The sequence below is a fragment of the Cynoglossus semilaevis genome, chromosome 8, assembly GCF_000523025.1.
Source record: "Cynoglossus semilaevis isolate Cse_v1.0 chromosome 8, Cse_v1.0, whole genome shotgun sequence".
NCBI classification, from domain to species: Eukaryota; Metazoa; Chordata; class Actinopteri; order Pleuronectiformes; family Cynoglossidae; genus Cynoglossus; species Cynoglossus semilaevis.
Genome location: NC_024314.1, coordinates 27560649 through 27573057, shown reverse-complemented (window position 1 = coordinate 27573057; position 12409 = coordinate 27560649). Strand labels below are relative to the sequence as shown.

The window sequence follows — 12409 nt, the reverse complement described above, 5'->3', positions numbered from 1 at the left end:
CATATACATACATATATACAAATATATGTGTATAAGTAAATACACACATATACATACATATACATACAAACATATACAACTATATGTGTATAAGTAAATATACATATATACATACAGTACATATATATTTCGTATGTTTGTATATGCATATATATATATATATTTGGTAAATATATATGTATTTAAAGAAAGTGTTGGGTGTGGCGCTGAGTTCACTGAAAGTTTGAACTTTTAGTTGCTGTTGAGAACAATGTGTTGTCGATCTGTGGGTTTCTCTGACGGTAGATACAATAACTGTTACAGAATCTAGAGTTTGACTTTGCCAATCCTGTCTCCTGCAAAGAAACGTGAAAGTGCAACTTCAGGACACCCCCCTAACCGCCCCCCCCACACCCCCCTCACCGAGATGGGTGAGACTGTCAGCGTGGGTTGGTTCTTATCAGCTGAGTATTTGTGCTGTGAGAATAGCAGGAGGGGACGGAGCACCTTGACCACTGCAGGGACTCTCATGAATCAATGCCTCCCGCTGTCTCCCCCCATCCTTGCCCGCCCCCTCGGAGGTTGACGATGCATTCAGGCCCAGCGGGAGCCTTTTGTCTGTTGACGTGGAGGTTTTTTTTTCTTCAACTTTACTTTACTTTGAATTTAAGCTGGACATTTTCTGACTATCACCTCCAAATGTCTGCCACGTTCACTTGACTGTTGTTAGTTTCTGATTTTCTTTATATCCTCCTCTGCTTGTTTACATTTATATATATATATTTATATATATAGTAAAAATTGTAGTTTTAGCTCTAATCTGGTTCAATTAATTTCTTATTCTGAATCCAGATTAACGTTAAAAACTAAACCCTTTAAAAAAAAAACAACCTGTATTATATATGTTATTTCACCACTAGATTGGATTAGATTGGTCGGATTAGACTAGATTATATATTAGATCCAACATTATGTGGTTGCATGTGTCACAGGTTAGGCCTCATTTCCCTCTTTTAAATAAATATCTAGCTATGTTTCATGTTTCTTTTTAATAATTTTTGGTTTCAAAGAAAATTTGAAATTTAAACATAACCAGTTGACAAATATATAAATAAATAAATAAATAAATAAATAAATATATTTTTTATATATATATATATTTATTTATTTATTGATGATGCACGACCCAGTGCTGGTCCCCGCCCCAGTGGTTGGGAACCCTGTCTATGTTAACATACCTTATAAAGTTTGTTCTAACCCCAGGGGGAGGTGTTGAGGTGAGAATGCAGCCCTCCCTCCAGCTGCAGGCCCTCTCTGACCCAAACAGCCCGGCTCCATACCGCCTTTGTAGAAACAAGCTGACAAGGAAAGGTAAACATCAAGGTGTGGACGGAGCCTCTTCCTTCGGTGGTCTCATCACTCACACTGAGGGGCGCGGGCTGAGTTACGGCCCGGGATCAGAAACACAAACAACACCCAGCAGAGAGGAGGTGTGATGGGGGTGAGAGGTGACGGGGAGGATGTGCTGCTCTTCTCCCATTGTGCTAGGGGGATTTATGGTATACAGTGACCCCTAGGGGTCAAGGCGGTGTATGGGGAATCGATGTTTGTGTCTCCTGCTTGTTTATAGAACAGCAGAGCAGAGAGTAGTGCCTGGTGTACAGCATATATTTATATATTTATATAAAATGCTTTATAAATACATGTATATATTTCTAAATATAAAAAAAAACAGTCAAGTGTATATATGTATATGTATATGTGGCTAACGAAATTTGTCCTTGAATTGGTTTTTATTTGTTTGATCGGTGGTTCTAAACCTATGGAACGCATACCTCTGGTGGTACTTGGGCGCCATCTAGTGGTAAATGGGGGAATGTGATTTGATCAAATTAGTTTTCCAATTGTTTACCATATCTGTTATATTTGTGTGATTTGCACAGTCAAGTAAAAGACAAATTTGGAAACTTGGTGGATTCAAACCCACAACCCTCTGTATAGCACAGAATCGTACAACTGTTCCACTGCCTCTGTTTTTAACCAACCAATGGAAATGGAGCAGTGACACCAGGTCAAATACTTCATACATAACGTAAACATAACCCTGCAGTACCTTGGCAGAAACTCTAGGGGTTGCTTTTACAATTTCATTCCTGTGTAAAAATATATTCAATATATTTTTAATTTGAGGAAGAGACTCTTCTGGATAAGATATCTTTGAAGATGAAAAGTAGAAAAACATATTCAGACAAAAAAATACAAACAAAAAAAGATGAAACAAGTAAAACTGTCTGTCTGACGTTGTTCTATATCAGAACAGGAATAAAAAAAAAATCCTTTGGTACCAGTGTGTCATTATTATGGTGCAGTTTATAATGACGCCCTCTGCTGGTGGGATATATAGTACATTCACCTGGAAGTGCTGGGTATTTAAATAGCCCCAAAACAATGATAGAAAAACTAAACTAAACTTGTATCTAATCCAATTTAAACTAATCTAATCTCTAATCTAATCCTGGTTCATTGAATCTAATCTGATCTAAAACACACACAAAAAAGAAAAAGCTGTAAAGAACAACAGGAATATAGCAAATGTACACACAAACCTAGAACATATGCACTGTGTACTGTGTATTCTCATCCCAGTCAGTAGGTGTACAGTACTTTAAGCTCCACCCACAGAGACACAGTACTGCGAAAATATTTAATAATATTACATTTCTGTATGTCGTTGTGTAATCCATGTGTGTTGTTGTTGTTGTGTTGAACCTGGTCTCACACACCGATGATGTCACAGCTGACTGTGCAAAATCTAAAAGTGCAACCATATGGAGTACTAACATCAGAGTACTGACATCAGAGTACTGACATCAGAGTACTGACATTAAACCCTCCTCACCAACTGAACATTTAACCTGGAGAAAACTCAGTTGTTAGAAAACACAGTTTGTCATAACGATATCACAATGAGGAAACTACAAAAATAACTACACAAAAAAAAAAAAAAAAAAAACCCAAAACCCCAAATGTCTTAACTCTACAACTGACAAACTGTTCATTTGGGCAGTTTTGAAATGATGCAATAAAATGACTTTGTTGTAACAGTTCTCTTGCAACTTTGTGTCTTGGATTTCAGATGAAACGAAGTGAACTACGAACAAATGATGCCTTCAGGTACCCATTTAACAATAATATAAAATGTTCTCTTAATTATTATTATTTTAATATTATCAATGTATTTGTTTTGTTTTTGATGTTTATATAAGGGTAGGAAATTTTTATTTAATTAATATTATGTTTCTGGGGGCGGGGGGTTGGAACGAATTAGTTGTTTTTTAGTTATTTTAATGTAATGGAAAATGCAGACAGATTAAACTCATATCTTGAAGCCCCTGTATTTATATATTTATATATATGTGTGTGTGTACATATATGTATATATGTATGTATATATATATATATATATAAAATGGCGGGATATATATTTCACCCACCCATCCATATATTACATCCATATATATATAAAAATATATATAGATATATATGTACAGTATATATGTGTATATATGTATGTGTATACTCTATATAGACCTATATATTTATATATATAGGTGTGTATGTATATGCACACACCTATATATACATATATATAGGTGTGTGTGTATATATATATATACATATATATGTACGTTAACTCTGACCACCATCTCAGATTACACTGCAGGAGAAACAGCTGCAGGAGCCAACGTGTCATCCTCCAATCAGGAGCCAGAACTCCACAAAGAGGCATTCCTCTCTGCTCCTGAGGTGAGGTGTCGCCTGGTAGGTAACGTCCTGCCCACCTATAACGTGTTCATGGGGTGATGTAGGAAGAGGGAGGAGAGTGTGGGGGAGAAAGGAGCCTCAGCATGATGTCAGTGTCAGTGTCAGTGTACAGTAGAGGTAACTCTGGTACAAATATTCAGTCTACTTTACATCTGCTGCTCTCATCAAATATTAAATATAGTAAATATGTATTTTACTGTATGGAGTGTTTTAGTCACATAACCCTGAGAGGCGTTCAGGGGCCTCGTACATTCTTCACATGTTCACTTCATTAACACCTCTGTACCACAGCACCAGAGGTAAAAAGTCGTTCGTACTGTAGTAGTAAAAGTTCACATCTGCCCCAGGACAAGGTCACATTCTGCCCTGCACCGCGGCTGTTCCTTCAGATTCCAACTTCAAGGTTGGAATTTGTGGTTTGTAACTGTGTCAGCTGAAAATGTTAACGTCAAATATATTCAGTACTGATGTGACGACAGGGCGACTCGGCCTTGGACTGGTTTGTGGAGTTATTTATTGAAAAAATAAATCAGGACGCGGTGTTTTCTGTTGAAATGCAACATTGTTGTGAAAGCTCTGCTCACTTTCTGTTCGTCAGGCCTCGCTAACGGTGTGATTATAATTATTCACAAGTTGTTTTTTTTTTACTTTTTTCATACAGAGTTATTTGTTTCCTTTTGACTTTAAATTTCCTTCCGTTAATGAGAAGATACTAAAACCAGTACTACTTGGTATCTACCAGTACACAGATGAAAATACTCCGATCAGTTTGAAAAAGAAATTCTATTTTTTTATTTTTCTGAAAGTAATTGAGACATTTCACTTCATCCTCCTGATGGATGACTCACCAGTACACCGATGAAAATACTCCGATCAGTTTGTAAAAGAAATCTTTTTTTTTAAAGTATTTGAGACTTTTCACTTCATCCTCCTGATGGATGACTTGTAAAATACGATCGTTTCAGGACGTTGTTACGATACCGAGACATTTTAAATCCGATCTCCTTCAGCCTTAACAAACCCAACTTCGTCGTTTGTTTTGTTTTGGTAAAAATTCCTACGAACTCTATCTTTAGATATCCTGAATTTGACATTTTGATGTCTTTAAACGTTGACCATCAGCAGCTGCTGGGTAACTATTAATGATTAATGATTATTTGTTATGTCGAGCGGGAACCTCCACACGGCAGCTCACACACGGCTAACATCGGCTGCGTGACAGTGGGACTGGGACAATCCGTTAAAGCCGGTCAAAAATAGAAACACGAGCAGCGCCTCCCTCTCCCTCCCTCCCCTCCTCTGTCCATCACCATCTCCTCCTCCTCCCCTCACATACGTCACGCCGTCGCTGGTCCACTCCACTCAGGAAATTTGAACACGGATCTCTTCACCACGCGCTCACACACGGGCATCTCTCGGCGCCAAGGTCACAGTGAGTCCTGGAAAAAGAGTCCGGCTCAGCCATCAGCTCCTCACAGGTAAACGACGCCACGTTCACGGGCTCTTTTCCCGCCGCCGTTGCTCGCTAACTGCCGATGACCGGAGGATTTACCGGAGCCGAGGTGGAAGGGTTTACCCGGGATGTAGACATGTGCTGCGGTGACTGACAGATGCATCAACAGGCTGTATCCCCGCGTGGGTTTTTAGGTCGAGTCCCAGAAAAATAAGATGCTTTCGTTAGTTTTATGATGCCTTCAGGTGCCAGTGAGAACGGTGGGACTGTGCGCCCCCGCAGCCACGAGGTCAGTTTCTAGATGATAGTAACAAAAATATATAGTAATGGGAGGGGAAAGTGTTGACAAAAATGTTGGTGTAGGCCGTGGGCTTCAGGACTGGATTAATCCGGTTTGTATCCGTACATCAGCAGCATCACTGAGTCCAGGCTGCAGCTAAAGATTCACTCAGTTGCATCAACCACTCGGAGTTTTCACCCCAGGCTGTGAGGCCTGAATGAGGGGGATGACAGTGAAATGCTGTGACAACTCACTGGTTCTCAAGCTGTGGTATGTGGTACCACCAGTGGTTGTGCTACTGTCTCCATTGTCATTAGTCCTTCATCTCACTTTCATTCATTTGCTACCGTTTTTCCCAGCAGTCATTGGCCGAGGGTTAGCGTACGTCCTGGACCTGTGGCCAGGTCGTCACAGAGACTAAGAAAAAACAAAACAAAAAACAAAACAACCTGTAAATTACTTCCTTAAGTCAGTCAGTTCTGTCCAGGGTTTGATTCCCAGTTGAACCACATGTTTGGCGCCTGTTACGACATTTAAGAATTTGTCAAAAAATGGGATCAATAAAGTAGATGTGTAGTATTTGTGTTGAACATTGTACAAACTTACTAGAGTAGTGTTGCTGTTTGACATTATTGTTGGTCTCTCATTATTGTAGCATGGTGTAAACCAAGCCAACAGAAAGACTTCCTGTGTGACGACTACTCATCGTTAGTACTCAAGATCAAATTTACACGAGGAGGTAATATTTATTTAAAAATGTTCTCAAGACCAAATTTACACGAGGAGGTAATATTTATATTGTATTCTACGTGTGTACATTTTCAGTAATCTGTTGACAAACCTCCAGGATGAAAACCCATAAACTGGTTCCTGCTTTTCAACCGCTGCCCAGTGGTTGTTTAAACATTTTAATTTGCACAGCGTTGATACCCCGGAGCAAAGTACGACCTGCGGCGTTTGCCTGCAGTGACCGTGGTCTAGTTCATGTCCTTGGGCTGAGAGGTTTTTATTTTTGTCTTTGTGTTGATGACAGACACGTCTGGAGGATTTTTTTTTGGAGCCATTTAAAGTTGTCAATCCTGTTGGTGTGAACAGGATGTCGTTGAGAAAAAAGAAATACTTCAAGAACAATTAAGTACTCGGTACAAATAATGACAGCGATTGCAGTTTGTTGGGTTGATGTGAAACTCAGAGGATGGGTCTCCTAGGTCACCCCGTGTACGTCTTATCTTTTTGTCCGCCGTTGCACATCGTATTTGGCGATGTTTGTTGAGGTTCGTGGTTTGGAGCTGAAGCCGATGTTGATGAAAGTTAAAATCTCTCCTGCCATAAACGGATTATTTGGACAAAACTTTGTATAAATGTTTCATTGTTATAAGGAATCGTGAAAGTCACTGATGTGGAGAAAGTTATTGGGACTGAACGTCCAGTGTTGGTTGAAGGTGGAGCTCACTGTGACCTTTCAGAGGTCACTGTTTGTCAGTGTGATTTGAAAAAAAAAAAAAAAAGTATTCTTTGAATTTTCCCTAAAACATTTGTTCTGTTCAGACTTCAGTCAGTCAGATTGGCCTGTAGTTGGCGTTGTGTGTAGTCAGACAGTAACAGTTAGCCTGCAGAGGTATTTAACCTCTAAGTGGCCATTGTTCTGTAGCCCGCGGTGACATTCCACAGGTTATCTAAACTATAATTACACAGGGTGTTTCTAAGCCTCTGAGCCGCAGTATCAGGCTCTAATGACAGGCTCAGTACTGCAGTACTTTAGTCTCCTTAGGTGTAACTGAGTGGTACAGTATTTCGTTGAAAGTCAAACCTTTTGCTTTTTAAATACGTCCTGACTCCGGCCGTGGTCACGGTCCAGTGAGTGTACCGCTCCACGTGGGTCAGATTTCAGGACCAGGTCTTTTTATGCTTCATCGAGGAAGTTTGTTGTGGACACAGGTCTGCTGCGCTCCAACAACAGCACCTGGTATCAAAGAGCTGCGCCTCCTACTGGCAACACGTTAGCATCCAACACCAGGAGTGATCTTGTGTAAACAACAGTAAAGACCACATCCTCCTCTCTGTGAGATTTTACTTTTGATGATGTGAACGAACACAAACAAAGTGCGTCAGTTTTCAGCTCATGCAGACGTACGTTTTTCTTTCTAAGTTCGGAATTTTTTTTTTTTTTTTTTTTATCAGTTTTCAGCTCATGCAGACGCACGTTTTTCTTTCTAAGTTCGGATTTTTTTTTTTTTTTTTAAGGTATGGTTGGCAACCCTAATAACACAGCACCAGTCGTTGTAATCGTAAAGTGGCAAATATTTCTTCTGATCAGTAATCACACACGATACAATCTTGCGAAGGCCTACTTCAAGCTAGCTATGAAAATTTTGCGATTCACTACCAAACTGATTTGGCAATTGGGTTCCTAGAAATTGGAATCAAACCATCAACCTTACAGCTACAAGACTGAACCACAGCCATCCCGATTGACTAAATGACAATTATTCACCTACAACATTTTACGTTGTCTATATGATGAATAATAAACCTGGAATGTATATTCCAGATATTTTTTTTGACCTGCTCCTTCAGTATTCTGCACCCCTATAGGGGCAAGCGCCTCACTTTGAATACCACTGATGTAGTGGAAGCTAAATTACAAGTATGTGAATTGTCCCTCGTCCACATTTGTGTTGTTTGGGTTTTTTTTTTTTTTTTTGAATCACGTTCACCTGTGTAATTTAACACCACTGTGGGAAGATTAAATGATTTGACCAAAGCCTCAGTTCAGACACTGCGCTTCACTCACCACAGACAAACAGCACTGCAGCGCCACCATCGTTTCTGTGTCAGTTAAACCTGAGCTGCAGTTTTTACAAGGAGTTGCTGTTGTTCAGGTCAGTGGTGAACTCCCCCCCCCACTCTCTCTCCCCCCCCCCTCTCTCTCTCTGAATGATTTGACTGTTCGCTCGAGGTGCTTTAAGGTGAACTGGTTATGCAGAGCATTTGAAGAACACAGCAAGTACTTGATGCCAGACACGTGTGACATTTTTCAACTTTTGTAGTTCATGTTGGGAACATAATTACTATGCCACTGTCCCACTGTGGTTAGAGGTGTACAGCACCACTGGGAGGGTGTCGTTTTGGCGTGATTGTCCAGAGAGCGCAACCTTATCTGACTCCATTCAGCACCGATGTTTTTCAGTGTGTCATCTGCATAAGGGTTGATGCAGTTATTCAAACATTTCAAGATACAGCATATTGTATATGGAAAACATATGTATTTAAATTTTTACTTTTATCATTTTTTTCTGGTGATTTTTCTTTTGTTGCTTTTAGCATTTAACAATTTTTGCCATTGTTGTTGATCCCAGTAATGTTGGCATTGACCTAGCGTACATGTTTTTTGCTATTGTTTTGCTTTGAAAAAAAAAGATAAAGAGAATTTGTTTTGAATTTGAGGCTTCTTGGATAATATATTTAAAACAACTATATCAGTATGACTGACCAGGGCTGGAAAACACCACAGATGATTATTGTTTTTAGACACTTTCGATGCTGTTGCTCCGCATGGTTTCTGCAAAACCCACAGAGGGTAAATATTTTCCGTCACATGAGCGTGGAGCTCAGGTAACCCAGGCTTCAGCCAGTGTTTTTATAAACTGGTGAGCTGTGACGGCCGCCTGTCTGTTTGACGGCGGAGTCAAGTGAAGGACACAGCTGAGGTCAGCGTCGAAGCAGCTGAACGGAAACTTTGTTTTTCTTCACTCCTCATCTCCTCCGCAGAGCTACTGATATTTTCATGGTCAGTCAGTGAGGAGCGGCACGTAGATAAAGCTGCTTACGACTTCCAAAGACAGTTTGGAGCGTCGTTCATTTTTAGTCAGTCCACAACATGAAATACACACCGAGTGATCTCTGATAAGCCTGTAATCTGATTAACACGGATTAAAAAAAACGATACTTTTCCCATTTGGAGAAGAATAATCGGCAACTTTGATTGAAAGGCTGCTGCTAAAGAAGTTAAGTTAGCCTTCCTCGACATGTGTTATTAAAATAAAATGAATCAACAGAATAACAGGAAATCTCTATGGCTAGCGGGTTAATATATTAACTGAAAACTGAATATTTACGTTATTTTTAGTGATGTCCGATATTTACTTTTTGCAGATATACGATATTCCGATATTATCCAAACACTTATTTTCCAATTCACACATATACGATATTCTGATATTGTCCAAACACTTAATTTCCAAATCCGATATCAACCGATATCGATATAGGCTTGGTAATATTTATTTGTTTATCTGTACAGACCACTGTATGAGTTGCTGACACCAGCATTCTGCAGACAATCCCCTGATTATAATAAAATGAGCTGCAACGCTGCCATCTAGCGACTTTCACTTTCATGTACAGCCATTTTTCCCCCAAAACTATTTTTATGGCACACAGACATTAGCTTAACTTCAATTTGAGAGCGAATAAAAATATACGTACGTTCTTCTTCTTCTATTATATTTTTAACATGATCTGAGGACGTCCATGATGGACACAACAGACGTAAACAGCACTGCAACTTGATCACGCTAAAGAGTCGAGTCCCGGAGGCTAACATCATTTATTCATGTTGATAACCGATGAGCGCCGTCTCTCTCCACTTGTTGTTGTTCCTAAATTAGACTCGCTGTGTTAATATGACGACTTCTGTCCATGAAATTCACGGGACAAAATTCACAGCAGACGGCAGATAGAAACAGACACCATGACAGCAGGGCTGTGGTCCAAAACCACTTAAATCGAATTAACGTTTACCGAATTAGGTAAGTGTTTGAGGAGGAAGAAATGTATGAAAGGTCACAGGTGATGGTTCTCCAGGAAGTTTGAACATCCATCTATCCATCCATCTGTTCATCAGAATGTATGAAAGGTCACAGGTGATGCTTCTCCAGGAAGTTTGAACATCCATCCATCCGTTCATCCATTCGTGCATATATTTATATATGCTTGTACGTGTATGTATATCACTTCAAGTCACCTGATCAGGTCTGTGTTCCTGCTCTTCATCCTCGTCTGCCTTTTGTTAATTAATGAATTGCTCACGTCTGGTGATGCGGTGTGAACAGTACAGTAGGGGGCGTCAACAGTAGGGGGCGTGCAGGTGCTGCCGGTCACTCATTTATGTTAAACAACAGCGTCAGTTGTCATCTCACTGGGCTTCACACTATAATTACACAGTCGTTTAATGTTGCTGACTCTTGGACGGCGCCGACGCTAATGAGGTCAGAGAATTTCTGCAGCACTTTCAGCTGTTGGTAAATAAGAAATTCTCTGCCAGGAACTCCTGTTGGAGTCGCACTTTTCTGAAGAAACGAGGAGCCAGAGTGAGAGCAGCGTGTCGTAATTAACCACACTAACGAGCGTGCAGGAAGGGTATTATTCAAATGACTTCTTAATTGGTTTACTTTATAAATGTTTTCATTTTTCTGTCAGGATTTTTTTTTTTTTTACTGTTTTTAATTTTGAAAATTTTGACTGAATATTTTCACTTTTTGAATTTTTTTGACTTGGATTTTTTTTTCCATTTTGAGTTTTTCACTTGTAATTTTTGAAATTTTTTACATTGAATTTTTTTGACTTTGATACTTACCAAACATGTCCCACATGTCGCACCAACATGACGGTCTGTTGTATCAATACTTTAAGGTGAGTGACTGTAAACACCTGTTTGTTTTTTGTTTGTTTTGTGCACACAGTTTTCCTCTGACCTCTTTTCTCCTCTCTGACTTCCTTCATGTTTGGAGTGGGTTCAGTGTGAGAACTGGGCAGGTCTGCTCTGGTGTCACAGGTAGAGCGAGTGTTCTATGGAACACTGGATCACTGTGTGTGTGTGTGTGGGTGTGTGTGTGTTTGCACAAACCCTCTCCAGGATGTAACTGCCTCTGGCTCACATTACTGCTGGTGGCAGTAGTGTGTGAGTGACGTGTCAAGGACAAACCTAATGACGGGTGACTGGTATTTAGCAAGAATCTGTCGATATGATACGTATCATGATACAGAGGCAATGATACGATATATTGCGATACTATAGTCACGACGATATATGAGTGTAGCTGTAGTCCCAGTGTGATCCTGGTCTCAGACTCTGTTCCATCTGAACATCAGTTCCTAACACTGGAACAGAGGGATCTACATTTGGAATCACTAGAGAAGAAAGAAAAGAAAAGAAAAAGAACATGAACCAACACCAGGAATATTGGACTGGGAGTTGGGGAGGAAAAAAAAATCAGTAACTGATGGAGGAGGAGATTGAAAAACAGAAATAATCCAATATTTCAGTTTATAGTATTTTGCTACTGTCAATACAATACAGGCTGCAGTTGGTAAACTGTATTTTTTCCTCTGAATAGCCAGTCATGTTCTGTCATACATTTCTCCAAACGAAGCGCATTGCTAATGTATTCCTATCTTCAAAGTCGTCTTCAAAGACTTCAGAGAATGTGCCGAGATCTGAGGGTTCGATGATCAATCCGAAATGTACTACCTGATAAAAACAAGTGTAATTCTAACCTGCTGCCATTTCTGTTTTTCATCTGTTTGTGCAGCGAACGGTCAGTGTTGAAGGTGGGCAAGCCATGGCGCCCCCTGCCACAAATCCATCTGCAGTGCCACCACCAGACGGCGGCTGGGGCTGGGCTGTGGTGCTGGGCTCTTTCATCTCCATAGGGTTCTCCTACGCCTTTCCCAAGGCCATCACGGTCTTCTTCAAAGACATCCAGATCATCTTCGACGCCTCCTACAGTCAGATCGCATGGATCTCCTCCATCATGCTGGCGGTCATGTACGCTGCGGGTGAGTCGCTGTTGTCTCCGCTCGTATCACGC

General features: G+C 40.2%; 1 protein-coding gene across 4 annotated transcripts in view; it reads left to right on the top strand.

Moving 5' to 3' along the window:
- Positions 1-3107: 3107 nt before the first annotated feature.
- Positions 3108-12409, top strand: part of LOC103382968 (monocarboxylate transporter 2) — a 17301-nt gene continuing 7999 nt past the window's right edge. Inside the window, exons 1-3 of one of the 4 annotated variants that reach the window (XM_025057678.1) lie at positions 3108-3153; positions 3692-3786; positions 12131-12377. In XM_025057678.1, the coding sequence (XP_024913446.1) occupies positions 3141-3153; positions 3692-3786; positions 12131-12377 (355 nt within the window). In that variant the 5' untranslated portion in view covers positions 3108-3140. The other 3 variants (XM_025057677.1, XM_008315955.3, XM_025057679.1) reach the window with 3 other exon arrangements.